Consider the following 14,058-nt stretch of genomic DNA (forward strand, 5'->3'; position numbering starts at 1 on the left):
GGAGAGAAACTCTGCTCTGGATAAAATGAAATCAAACCAAACCAAATAAACACTCAGGAAATTAACCAACAAGAATGAACTATAAAATACATACATATCCTTTTTACCTCTGCCAAGAATGGTGGGATAAATTCCATCATTGCTACTTTCCCTATAACTCACTGGAAGGATTTTTTGGGGAAAAAAAAAAACCTGAAATAAAAATGTTCTGATCACTAGTAATAGAAATAGATGTATTTTAGGGCTCATTCAATATAATATATTATGATAATTCTGATTTATATGGTATTATTGAGGGATGAGGTTAACCTAATGTTATCTCAATTAAGTATAAAATTTTTTAAAAACTAAAGCATTAAGTGGAAATGTTATTAGAATAGATTGTACATTGAATAGAAAGTAAGCTGTTCTTGATGACTCAGAGTCATTATTATCACATCGAGATGCAACAGAATGATGTCCTCAGGAGAAAGTGAAGTATACAGGATGGTCTGTCCTTCTGAATAGCCCTTAAAACATTTGCGTGCCTATTTTAAAGTAAGTTTTCTGCCTCCTTTTTCCAGGTTTCCAATGGTCACTTCTTATTAAGTTAGTGTGTCTGATTCTAATTTATTTCTTCTTGTGCTTGTGATAATCAAGGTATCAAACATGATAGCATCGTATGTAAAGAGAGAATCACTAGGTGTCGAGTGAGAGCTCTAAGAAGCTCCCCCAAGAGCTTAAATACAGAGAATGAATGGCATTTATTTCAGCAGCCCTGAAGTTTGATTTGCTTATATCTCAGTGTTTCGCTGTCCCCTGATAGTTGAGATCATTATACACGTTATTTACAGGTAAATCCAGATATTTTTGAACACTAAAACAATGAAGACAAGATGGCTTCTCTTTAATTTGCAACTCAAAGTAGCCACTTTGTACCATACCTGAAACATCAGCACTCACAGCCTCATTATGGACATTCTGTGCAAGTTTAATTTCCTCCGTGGCCATGATTCTGTTAAATGTTACTGAAATAAAAAGTACAGCATGCAAATCCATGAGCACAAAGCTTATGAAATTGGAAAAAAAAGTGCTCCACATTTATGGTATCAATTCTGTCCCCCATCATCTACTTCAGCAAAAGAAAGCTCATCACCTTCCATCATGTTGATGCATATAAAATGTAATAAAATGGAAAAGGTGGAGGAAACAAAATGATACCTGTAATAAAACACCAAAATTATGATTGCTTTTCATAGTCTATAAAAACTGCACATTCATTGAATTCAAGTTGCCATCAAATTGCTGACCCTTGTCCTAAGGGAGAAATTTACTGTATTTCTCATACCTGAAAGGAAAAGGTAGAATTAGCTCAGGGATGCTTTTTCCAGCATTAATAGAATCAATGTTTATACTGAATGAAACTATATAATCCCAGAAACTATGCATAATAAAAATACATCTTGCCAAATTTATAACCCTTTCACATTTCATCTATTTACTTTCAAAATGATCTCGAAAAGTCAAAGATTTGTATTCTGTTATTACAGTATAATTTCTCATAATATTCTTAGGCCAAGAAAACAAGTTTATAAAACAGGATAGCAATGTTTTCTGTCGTTTCTGCACTATTTCCCAAGTAACTCGAAACTCTTCCCAGATATTCATTCTCATTTGTGGTTGTTACCTGCTATTGAGTTGGCCCCCAATTCATGGCTACCCCATGCCCAATGAGACTGGACCACTGGGATCCATTAAGTTTTCACTGACTGATTGCCAGGTCCTTCTCCCTAGTCTGTCTTAGTCTGGAAGCTCTGCTAAAACCTGTTCATGAAAGCCTCCACTGACAGAGGGTAGTCACTGTGCTTCAGGTGCATTGGCTGGGAATCAAACCTGGGTCTCCCACATGGAAGGTAAGAATTCTACCACTGAATACCACTGTATCTTCTTCATTCTCATAAAGATTATTTATTAGAAAAAAAAATCCTAGATTGACAATCAAAGGCAAATATTTATATAAGGCCAGTTTTTGTTCTCTTGCATTGCCAGTTAAAATATATTTCCATTTTAAGTTGTGTTTCTTTAGGAAAATTAAATTTCATGTGCTTTTCTAGCTTATGCCTACTTTGGCACCATCTTATTAATTAGTATGCATGATCACCTAAAGTGTCATAATACCACGATGTCATATACTTTTACCTTTCTGATAGTTTTTCTAGCACCAACCACATTTTTGAAGCATTACTTTCTCTGCATTTTCATAAATTCTTAATCTTTGGAATTTGTATAGCTTTTATCAGTTTTTTCTTACAACATTTTGCCATGAAGCATTTCTGCATCTTTTTCTACATATTTATAACCAAGTTTTGACTGCCCTCCCTTCTATCCATTGAAACGCCCATACTCTGGAATAGTAGTTGTATTAAAGAAGTTACATGCCCTCTCTACTCATCCATCACAGCGTCAAATATTTCCTTAAAACTCAAAACATCTTTTTCACTTCTTGCTTCTTTCCAAGGTCTTATTCTTTAAAGAATTCACACCACCCAAAAAAATTCCAAGTAGAAAACATAAAACTGAATTTTTTCTTATTCCTTTTATCAACATTATAACAACAAATTTTTTCCTTTAAAAAGCCCTACATTTAATATTTCCATCATTTTCTTAATATTATTGAATTTATTGCAATAACAATTGCCATCTCTCTACTGGGACTTGGCCAGATTTATCCAAGAGGTTCAAACTACTGGGAGAGATCTATCCACTTTCAAAGAATCATTTCTCATGGTTTCACTTTTCATTTTGCTTACCTCTGAAACATAACCTACAATTTTAATGGCTCCTTATTCAAGTTTGATTGCTTTTGTGTATTTTTAGCTGCTTCTTTAGCTTAATTATTCTGTACTTGCTAACCTTAAATCCCATCATCACTGAAGAATTGGATATTTTGAAGCTTCAGTAATACTGTCTTTGCTGCCACCATTATAATATTGCTTGTGAATGTAATTTGCTGGGCCTGACATAAAAATGTCCTCTGCTGAATTGTCCTTAAATCAGTTACATGCATTCCTTTGTAGAACGGATTGCCAGTGTATACTGCAAAGTACTGCCTGTGACTTTGTTTTTCCCAATTTACCCTTCTAATCATGGAATGTTAGTGAAAAGTTACAAAAAAATATATCAATATAGTTTACTGTGTAGAACAATGCATTTCTAATCATTTTATGCCTTCCTACCTACACTATCTTCTAAGTGCTTATATGGGTATAATTTTCCATTTAATCCAAGTCATCAACTACTTACTGAGTGCTCATTAGCATAAAATATTGAACAAGGCAAAGGGCACTAGAAAAAGAAGCATAAGTCATAGTCCATACTCAACAGGTTTACAATTTCAAAGAGCCAGGACAGAGAATGCTCCAGTACTGGAATACAAAAAATAGAAATTTTTCTTCCTGATCTTCTAAATAAGACACTGTTGCCTATAGGCATTCTTTGATTTGGTATTTGCCAGTGTGATTATTTGCAAATGACTCCCCAATATTATACACACAGTAGTGAGCATGCAACAAGTAGCAATTGCAATTTTGTTGAAGAATGATTCTCATAACCTAAATCTCAACACATTATTGTTCTTTACTCATAATGCATATGTTTTATGAGGAAAATTATATGCTGCAGTGAAATGAATAATTTGAGAATAAAGAATATCTCTAGACATATCCTTTGAAAATCTCAACAGTCTATGTAATATTTTGTTTTTCTTTTCTCATACACCCCTTCTCTCATCAGTTTCTTATGAACAGTCTTTTCCAAATGAATCACTGCTGCGATATGCTGGAAGGGACTAATTCTGCAATCATTTTACTTGATGTTCAACAAACATTATGGCAATATGTCAAGCTATATGCTAGGGCTGGGGACTCAAAGATTAATCAGACACTGTCCCTGTTCTGGAGGAAATCACAGTCTAGGGTCATAGTGTTGTTGGGGCGGGGTAATTAATTAATTAATTAATTAATTAATCTTAAGTCACTCCCCTTCAATGTTTGATATCATAAATCTTATATATGCAATTTCAAAGATCCTCCATGTCTGTATTTTACAAGAAAAAGATCATTATTTTAAGATCAGGAGAAAAATCTTCTCATTCTAATTGTTTGAAATTGAAAATCTTCCTTTGGTTACCTGGTTTCCTCTGCAGAAGACAATGTTTATGTTTTTATTTTCTTCCAAAAAAACCAAACCAAACCCATCGCTTTCGAGTCGATTCCGACTCATAGTGATCCTATAGGACAGAGTAGAACTGCCCCATAGGATTTCCAAGCAGCGGCTGGTAGATTAGAACTGACAACCTTTTTGGATAGCAGCCATAGTTCTCAACCACTGTGCCACCAAGGCTCCTTTATTTTCCCAAAGCCTTTGGAAAACATTTCCCCCGGATAAATAGTATTATGCTTTAAAGAGTTTCTCTATCCCTTAGTCTGCTTTCTTTTCATCTCTCATTTCATTTCTCTACTTTTCCTTATAGATGACCTCTTTCCACAAGTCTTAACAACATTACTAATCTCCCATATACTGGGTTTCTGTTTGAACATTTGCATCATGCCCTAATTAGTAATGACAGTATTTGATAGATGCTGGTGAAGTCTACAGGGCAGTGGGCATAGCGTGGTTAAACATAAGACACCTAGCACAATATACCTCCCTGAACAAAGACTAAATTCATTATAAAATGATGAGTTTTGTTCTTCTTTCAATGTACAGTAGGTTCACATTTATACAGTTTTAAAAGTCTTGAAAACTTGGACAGAAAAAAATTACTATAGGACAGTTCCATCACACAGTTTGTCTGCTGAATTGTAAAACAAGAGAAGAAAGCATAAGTAAATTCATGTGCAAGAAGGTCTTTATTGTTATAACTACTGAGGTTACTACACAAAGGTTACTTTAAAAAGAGTTAATGGTGTATTCATGGATTATAGACCACAAATGTTAGGGTTTTTGTTGTTGTTGTTGTTCCACAACTCAGAATTAATTTTCCTTAAGAAATAATGTTATAAGTAGTGGTTGTGGTGGACACTGTGATGTGCTGGTGTGATGGTTAATGTTATGTGTCAACTTGGCTAGGCCATGTTTCTCAGTGGTTTGGCAGATATCATGTAATCATACTCCATATTATGATCTGATGTGACCAGCCAATCAGTTGAAAATGGAGTTTCCTTGGGGGTGTGGCCTGCATCCTATATATATGGATGTTCTGGCAAAGCTCACTCTCTCTTGATCCTGCATCTGACTCATCATCCTCTGACCTCTGCTTCTTGGGACGTGAGCAAGCAGCCAGCTGTCTGACCTGCCGATTTGGGGTTCATCAGCCCCTGTGACCACGTGAGTCAGGAGAAGTCTCCAGTCTTGACACCTGACCTACCTCCACAACTGCATGAGCCATTCCCTTGAAATAAATCTCTCTCTATATATGTACATAGACGCTTCACGGGTTTTGCTCCTCTAGAGAACCCAGCCTAAGACAGCTAGCCATGTCCCCCAGTGATCAGGTAGGTAGAATAATGCTCCCCCAAACATATCCATGTCCTAATCCCCGGTATCTGTGAATATGTTACTTTACATGGCAAAAAGAATTTTACAGATGTGGTTAAGTGAGATGGGAAGATTATCCTGGACTATCTGGGCAGGTCCAATGTAATCACAAGGATTCTCATAAGACGGCAGCAAAAGGGTCAGAGTCAAAGAAGGTGGTGTAACAACAGAAGCAGAAGTAAGATAGAGATTTGAAGATGCTACACTGCTGGCTTTGAAGATGGAGAAAGGGGCCACAAGACAAGGAATACAGGTGGTCTCTATAAGCAGGAAAAGGCAAGGAAATAAATTCTCCCCAAGAGCCTCCAGAAGGAATGCAGCCCTGCCAACCCACCTTAGACTTTTCTGACTTTCATAACTGTAAGAGAATAAACTTGTGATTTTTATGCCACTATAAAGTTTGTGGTAATTTATTTTAGCAGCAATAAGAAACAAATACATGTTACTAGAAAAATTATTATGGTTTCTGTGGTCAAATAAGTCTGGAAAACCTTAACTGTATCTCGTTCACAATGCCCACAATTAGAGAAGTCCCACAAGAAAGAATCCAGTTTAACCTTGCTTAAACCAGTATTTCCCAAAGGCACTTAACCATAGACATTTTATTAAGGAAAACGTTTTAATACTCCTCAGAAGTATTGTTCCATGGAATCTACTTCGGGAAACACTGGCTTAAGGATTTATGCTATCGTCGATGGCATTTGGAAGAGATGTAGACATTCTTGGATTCATTTATCTAGATTGAAATTCCATCCACTGAATAATAATTCAGTGACCATTATGGCTTAACATAGGTTTGGGAATGAGGGAGGAGGAGAGGTATAAAGACATAAAGGAAAATATCCTTGACTTCAAGGAGAATATCGTTTAGTAGTAGGGGATATGACACATTTAGCAAAAATTATAAACCAGGAAGAAAATGTTAAGTTCTTTGTATGTGTATGAGTGAGAGAGATGGATGTGGGAATTTGGAGGAATAAAAAGAATCACTTTCAGGGTGTGTGTGTGTGTCAAGAAATGAATTGTGGAAGAGCTGGCATTTGAATTTGGTGTTTAAGTACAGCTAGGATACTGATGGAGTCCTTTGGTGGTGCAAACTATTAACACACTCGGCTGCTAACTGGAAGGTTGGAGATTCGAGTCTACCCAGAGTTGCTTCAGAAAAAAGTCCTGGTGATCTAATTCCGAAAAATCAGCCACTGAAAATCCTACGGAGCACAGCTCTACTCTGACACACATACGGTCGTCACGAGTTAGAATCGACTCGGCAGCAACTGGTGGTGGTGGTGGAGGATATTAACAGGAAGAGATGGAGTGAGAAGAAAGGCAGGACATTCTCAAGTAGTAGCATCACGGTGAGCAACCTCATCTACTGCAGGCACTACCCAAATCAAGAACTGATGTGTTACTAGATGGAGAAAGCAAGTCAAGCCTTTGTAAGCCATATCCTTACCTGTGCGATAATAAGAGCTACAAACTGGAGTCCCAGTTTTAGAAAGACTTTAAGTCCCACAAAAACATTAAGCAATGATCACAATAAAAATAAACTGATACATAGATATATGCTTTTAAAATATTAGTATTAAAAATGGAATACTTAATGTAAAAATTAAGTTCTGTCTTAAATGCTCTTTTGGGGTATTTTTATGCATGGGACAGACTTTCTGAGGCTTCTTCAAATATGTGTCCAGTAAAATTTAGACTAAATATGCTTTTTCCTCTTCCTGGTAAATCTTCCAGTTGTCAGTATAGGCCTTTCTCACTGTCTCATGGACCTCTGAACTTCATTTCAGAAGTAGAGTCATCTATTTCAAAACTGTTCAATTTCAATTCTGTGTGCATGGATGTAACCAAAAGACTTTATCTTAATAGTAAACAGTAGAAGAGGAACATTTCCGTGCTGACTTTAGCTTCCCGTTTGTTGTCAATTTTAGTTTCCTTAGAAGCAGAAATGATCTTACTGTTTGTTTTCTGTAAGCCTAGACTCCCCAACAGTGCCTTTTACGTGGGAGGCGTTCAGCATGTTTGTTGCAATGGTGAAAGAATCATGGAAGTAAAGTCTTGGCTCCACTTGAGCCAATTTAAAGAGAAAATAAAAATTATATTTATTTCAATAAAAAAGGAAGATTCAAAAAGATAAAAAAGGTAAAAATTAAAAAACAAAACAAAACAAACAAAAAATCCATTGCCATCCAGTCAATTCCAACTCATAGCAACCCTACAGGACAGAGTAGAACTGCCTCATAGGGGGTCCAAGGAGCAGAGGGTGGATTCAGACTGCCGACCTTTTGGTTAGCAGCTAAGCTCTTAACCACTGTGCTACCTGACATTTTATTTTATTTTAATCTTTGCCTTGAGACACTTTACTCAGTTGAGAAATCTTTCTGGACATTTTGCTTAATGCTTCAAAAAAAAATTTTTTTTTTTTTAATTTTACATCTGTGTTTGAGGTCTAGAAAGAGTCAGATTTCCAGTACTACCAGTCCTCAAATTTCTAAGCTCTCTCTATTCTCTTTCATTTCTTCTTGCCAATTGTCCACTTCTTCTTCTGATCTCATCCCTTTCTTTCATTTTTTTTTTTTAATTGTGCTTTAGGTTACAGTTTACAGAGATTAGTTTCTTATTAAACCATTAATACACAAATTGTTTTGTGACATTGGTTGCCAACCCCACGATGTGTCAACACTCTCCCCTTCCCCACCCCAGGTTCCTTGTTTCCATTTGTCTAGTTTTCCTGTCCCTCCCTGCCTTCTCATTTTTGCTTCTGGGCTGGTGTGCCCATTAGTGCCGTATACATGATTGAATGACAGAGCACATCCTCATGTGTGTTACTGTTGGCCCTATAGACCTGTCTAATCTTTGGCTGAAGGGTGAACCTCAGGAGTGACTCTAGTACTGAGTTAAAACGGTGTCCAGGGGAACCCAGTCACTGTCAGGGTTTCTCCAGTCTCTGTCAGACCAGCAAGTCTGGTCTCTTTGTGTGTTTGTGTGAATTTGAACTTTCTTCTACATTTTTTTCCTGCTCTGTCTGGGACCCTCTATTGTGATCCCTGCAGGAGCAGTCAGTGGTGGTAACCGAGCACCATCTAGTTGTTCTGGGCTCAGGCTGGTGGAGGTTGTGGTAGCTGTGGGCTATTCACCCTTTGGACTAATCCTTCCCATGTGTCTTTGGTCTTCCTCATTCTCCTCTCCTCCAGCGGAGATGGGATAAGTAGATGTATCTTAGATGGCTGCTTCCAGATTTTTAACACTCCAGACGCCACTCACCACAGTCAGGTGTAGAACACTTTCTTTATTAGACTATGTTATGCAAATTGAGCTAGATGTCCCCTGAGACCATGGTCCCCAGCCCTCAGCCCAGTAGCTTGGGCCCTCAGGGTGTTTGGATGTGTCTGTTAAGTTTCTAGGACTTTGCCCTGGTCAAGTTGTGCTGACTTGCCCAGTATTGTGTACTGTCTTACCCTTCACTAAAGTTATCACTTACCTACTACCTAGTTAGTGTTTTTCCCTCCCCACCCCTCCCCTCCTTCGTAACCATCAAAGATGGTTTTTTTCTGTGTGGAAACATTTTCATGTGTTTTTATAATAGTGGTCTCATACAGTATTTGTCCTTTTGTGACTGACTTATTTCACTCAGCATAATGCCCTCCAGATTCAACCATGTTGTGAAATGTTTTGAGATTCATCATCGTTCTTTATTGTTGGGTAGTATTCCATTTTGTGTATGTACCATAGTTTGTTTATCCATTTACCTGTTGATGGACACTTAGGTTGTTTCCATCTTTTTGCTATTGTGAATAATGCTGCAATGAATATGGGTGTGCATATGTCTATTCGTGTGATGGCTCTTATTTCTCTAGGATATATTCCTAGGAGTGGGCTTGCTGGATCATATGGTACTTCTATGTCTACCTTTCAAAGGAAGTGTCATATCATTTTCCAAAATGGTTGTACCACTTTGCATTCCCACCAGCAGTGCATAAAAGCTTCAACCTCCACACAACCTCTCCAACATTTGTTAGTTTCGAGTTTTTTGATTTGTGCCAGTAACACCAGGGTGAGATGGTATCTCTTTGTAGTTTTGATTTGTATTTCTCTAATGGCTAGTGATCTCGAGCATTTCCTCATGTGTCTGTTGGCCATTTGAATGTCTTCTTTGGTGAAGTGGTCTGTTCATTTCCTTTGCCCATTTTTTAACTTTATTGTCTTTTTATTGTAGAGGTGCTGGATTTTCCTACAGATTTTAGAGATTAGACCTTTTGTTGGATACATCATAACCAAATTTTTTCCCCCAGTCTGTAGGTTCTCTTTTTACTCTTTTAGTATGTGTTTTGATGAGCATAATTGTTTAATTTTTAGAAGATCTCATTTATCTAGCTTATCTACTGGTGTTTGTGTATTGTTAACTATGGTTTCTATTCTGTTTATGCCATATATTAGGGCCTCTAGTGTTGACCCTATTTTTTCTTCTTTATAGTTTTTGGCTTTATATTTAGGTCTTTGATCCATTTTGATTAGTTTCTGTCTATAGTGTGAGGTATGTGTCCTGTTTCATTTTTTTACAGATGGATACCCAGTTTTGCCAGCACCATTTGTTAAAAAGACAGTCTTTTCCCCATTTATTGGACTTTGAGCCTTTGTCAAAGATTAGGTGGCCGTAGGTAGACAGATTTACATCTGAGTTCTCTATTTTGTTCCATTGGTCAATGTGTCTGTCATTGTACAAGTACCAGGTTGTTTTTTTTCTCATGACCCTACAAAAACCAGTTGTTGTTGAGTCCAACTCACAGCAACCCCATGTGTGCCAGAGTAGAACTGTGTTCCACAGGGTTTTTTGTTTTTTTTTTAATTGTGCTTTAGGGGAAAGTTTACAGCTCAAGTTAATTTCTCATTCAAAAATTTATACACATATTGTTTTGTGACATTAGTTGCAATCCCCACAATGTGACAGCACACTCCCCCTTTCCACCCTGGGTTCCCTGTATCCATATTCAATCAGTTCCTGCCTCTTCTTGCCTTCTCATCCTGCCTCTAGACAGGACACCTCCATTTGGTCTCCTGTATCTGACTGAACTAAGAAGTGCACTCCTCATGAGTATTATTTTTGTTTTATAGTCCTGTGTAATCTTTGTCTGAAGAGTGGGCTTCAGGAATAGATTTAGTTCTGGGTTAACAGAGCATCAGGGAGCCATAGTTTCAAGAGTTCCTCCAGTCTCTGTCAGACCATTAACTCAGTACCAGGCTGTTTTGACTACTGTAGCTGTATAGTGGGTTCTGAGGTCAGGTAGTGCGAGGCCTCCTCCTTTGTTCTTTTTCTTGAATAATGACTTACTTATCCAGGGCCTCTTTCCTTTCCAAAACAAGTTAATAATTAGTTTCTTCATCTCGTTAAAGAATGCTATTGGTATTTGGATCAGGATTGCATTGTAATTGTAGACTGCTTTGGGTAGAATTGACATTTTCACAATGTTTAGTCTACCTATCCACAAGCCAGGTATGTTTTTCCATTTATGCAGGTGTCTTTTGGTTTCTTGAAGAAGTATTTTGTAGTTTTGTTTGTATAAGTCTTTTATGTCCCTGGTTAGATTTATTCTTATTTTATTTTTTTAGGGGTTATTATAAATGGTGTTGATTTCCTTTCGCGGTTCTGTTTATTGGTGTATAGGTATCCAACTAATGGTGGCACAGTGGTTAAGAGTTCAGTGGCTAACCAAAAGGTGGGCAGTTCAAATTCACCAGCCACTCCCTGGAAACCCTATGGGCAGTTCTACTCTGTCCTATAGGGTCGCTATGAGTTGGAATTGGCTAGACGGCAATGGGTTTTCTATTTTTTTAAATCTTGTATCCTGCTACTCTGCTGAATCTTTCTATTAGTTCCAGGAGTTTTCTTGTGGAGTCTTTAGGGTTCTCTATGTATAGTATCATATCATCCCTGAATAGGGATAGTTTTTCTTCTTCCTTAACAATTATGATGCCCTTTATTTCTTCTCCTTGCCTTATTGCTCTAGCTAGGACTTCCAGAACAATGTTAAATAGGAGTGGTGATAAAGTCTTGTCTTGTTCTCATTCTCAGTAGGAATGTTTTCAGCCTCTCTCCATTGAGGATATTGTTAGCTGTTGGTTTTGTATAAACCAAAACTCTTTGTATCCCATAGGTTTTGGATGTGTTTTCATTCTCATTTGATTCTAGAATTTTTTTTTATCCCATCTTGGATTTCTTCTATTACCCAGTGGTTTTTAAGCAAAGTGTTACTCAATTTCCATGTATTTGATTTTTTTTCCTTGTTCTTCCTGTTATTAATTTCTACTTTTATGGAGTTGTGATCAGAGAAAATGCTTTGTATTATTTCGATGTTTTGGATTTTGTTGAGGGTGGCTTTGTGGCCTAAGATGTGGTCTATTCTGGAGAACGTTCCACGTGTGTTGGAAAAGAATGTATACTTTGCTGCTGTTGGGTAAAGTGTTCTATATATGTCTATGAGGTCAAGATGGTTGATTGTGGCCTTTAGATCTTCTGTATCTTTGTTGACTTTCTTTGTAGATGTTCTGTCCTTTACCAAGAGTTGGTGTTGAAGTCTCATACTATTACTGTGGAACTATTTTTCTTTTCATTGCTCTTAGAGTTTATGTATTTTTGAGCCCTGTCATTGGGTGCATAGATATTTATTATGGTTATGCTATCATGGTGGATTGTCCTTTTAATCATTATATAATATTCTTCTTTGTCTTTTAGGATGGATTTTGCCTTAAGGTCTATTTTATCTGAAATTAGTATTGTCACTCCTGCTCTTTTTGCTTGCTGTTTGCTTGATATATTTTTTCCATCCCTTGATTTTTAATATATTTATGTTTTTGTGTCTAAGGTATGCCTCCTGTAGATAGCATATTGATGGGTCATTTTCTTTTTTTTTTTTAATCAATTCTGTCACTCTGTTTCTTTACGGGTGCACTTAAGCCATTTACATTCAGTGTGATTATCGATAGGTGTGAGTTTATTGCTGTCATTTTGTAGTGCTTTTTTTCTTTGTGGTGTTGACGTTTTCTTTGTTCCTCTTACTCTCCTGAGCTGAGTTCATTTGTTTGTGAAATTTCTTTTCATTACTTTCATTATTGTAGATTTTGTGTTTACTGAGACTTTATGTTTTTCCTCTTTATTTTGATGAGTAGGTTCTTAACTTTCTTTTTGGTTACCTTGAAATTTACTCTTCTCTTCCGAAGTTTGAACCAGTCTTTTATTACTTGACGTCATCTCGACTTCTCCATTTGAAAATTCTATACCTACACCATGTATTCCCTCTTTTATTGTTCTGACATTGTCATCACTTACAGATTGACATCTCTAGTTCCCTGTTTTGAAACTTTTACTTTTGTTTTATCCTAGAGAGTTCATTACCTAGGTCAGTATTTGGCTGATACTGACCTGTGTCCTAGGTTCAGGTTGTTGTCTGATGTTGTTGGTTCTCTAACTAAAGGACTCCCTTTAATATTTCTTTTAAGTTTGGTTTGGTTTTTAAAAATTCCCTTAATTTCTGTTTATCTGGAAATGTCCTAATTTCACCATCATATTTGAGAGATAGTTTTGCAGAATATATTATTCTTGATTGGCAATTTTTCCTCTCAAAGTTTTATATATATCATCCCATTGCCTTCTTGCCTGCATGGTTTCTGCCGAGTAGTCAGAGTTTAGTCTTATTGTCTCCCCTTTGTAATGTGACTTCATTTTTCTCAAGCAGCTCTCTGGATTCTTTCTTTGTCTTTACTTTTGGTGAGTGTCATTATGATATGTCTTGGTGGCTTGCTTTTGAGGTCTATCCTACATGGGGTTTGTTGAGCTTCTTGGATGGTCAGCTTTTCATTTTTTATGATACCAGGGAAGTTTTCTGTCAGTAAATCCTCTATGATCCTTTCTTCACTTTTCATTTTCTCCCCCTATCCAGGAACTCTGATCATGTGCCAATTTTTGCTCTTGATTGTATCTCACATAGTTCTTAGGTTTTCTTCATTCTTTTCTCTGATTTTTCTTGACACAAAGTGACATCCATGGATTTGTCCTCAATTTCACCGGTTCTGTCTTCCATTGTTTCAAATTTACTCCTAAAACCTTTTATTGCGTTGTCCATTTCTGAAATTTTATTGTTTATCTTTTGGATTTCTAATTGTTGTTTCTGTATGATTTCTATTCATTTATTTTGACATTTTGTTCTCATATTATTTTCCTGAATTCTTCTATTGCTTTGTCTGTGTTTTCCTTGATTTGGGCTATGTTTTTGTTCGTTTTGTCTGTGTTTTCCATGATTTTGTCTGAGTGTTCCTTGATCTTTTTCCTAATCCCTTGTGTTGTTGTTAGGTGCTATGTATTATAGAAGGAAACACTGCTCAGTCCTGAGCCATGCTCACAATTGTTATGCTTGAGCCCACTGTTGCAGCCACTGTGTCAATCCATCTCGTTAAAGGTCTTCCTCTTTTTCACTGATCCTGTAC

At 36.8% G+C, this 14,058-nt stretch overlaps 1 protein-coding gene across 1 annotated transcript in view; it reads right to left on the minus strand.

The window, feature by feature from the left end:
• CRACD (capping protein inhibiting regulator of actin dynamics) overlaps positions 1 to 14,058 on the minus strand; it is a 343,775-nt gene that overhangs the window by 156,418 nt on the left and 173,299 nt on the right. Inside the window, exon 5 of the mRNA XM_023737386.1 lies at positions 924 to 1,007. Coding sequence (XP_023593154.1) covers positions 924 to 1,007 — 84 coding nt within the window. The remainder of the gene's footprint in view (positions 1 to 923; positions 1,008 to 14,058) is intronic.

Source organism: Trichechus manatus, unplaced genomic scaffold, assembly GCF_000243295.1.
Source record: "Trichechus manatus latirostris isolate Lorelei unplaced genomic scaffold, TriManLat1.0 scaffold00101, whole genome shotgun sequence".
Taxonomy (NCBI): domain Eukaryota; kingdom Metazoa; phylum Chordata; class Mammalia; order Sirenia; family Trichechidae; genus Trichechus; species Trichechus manatus.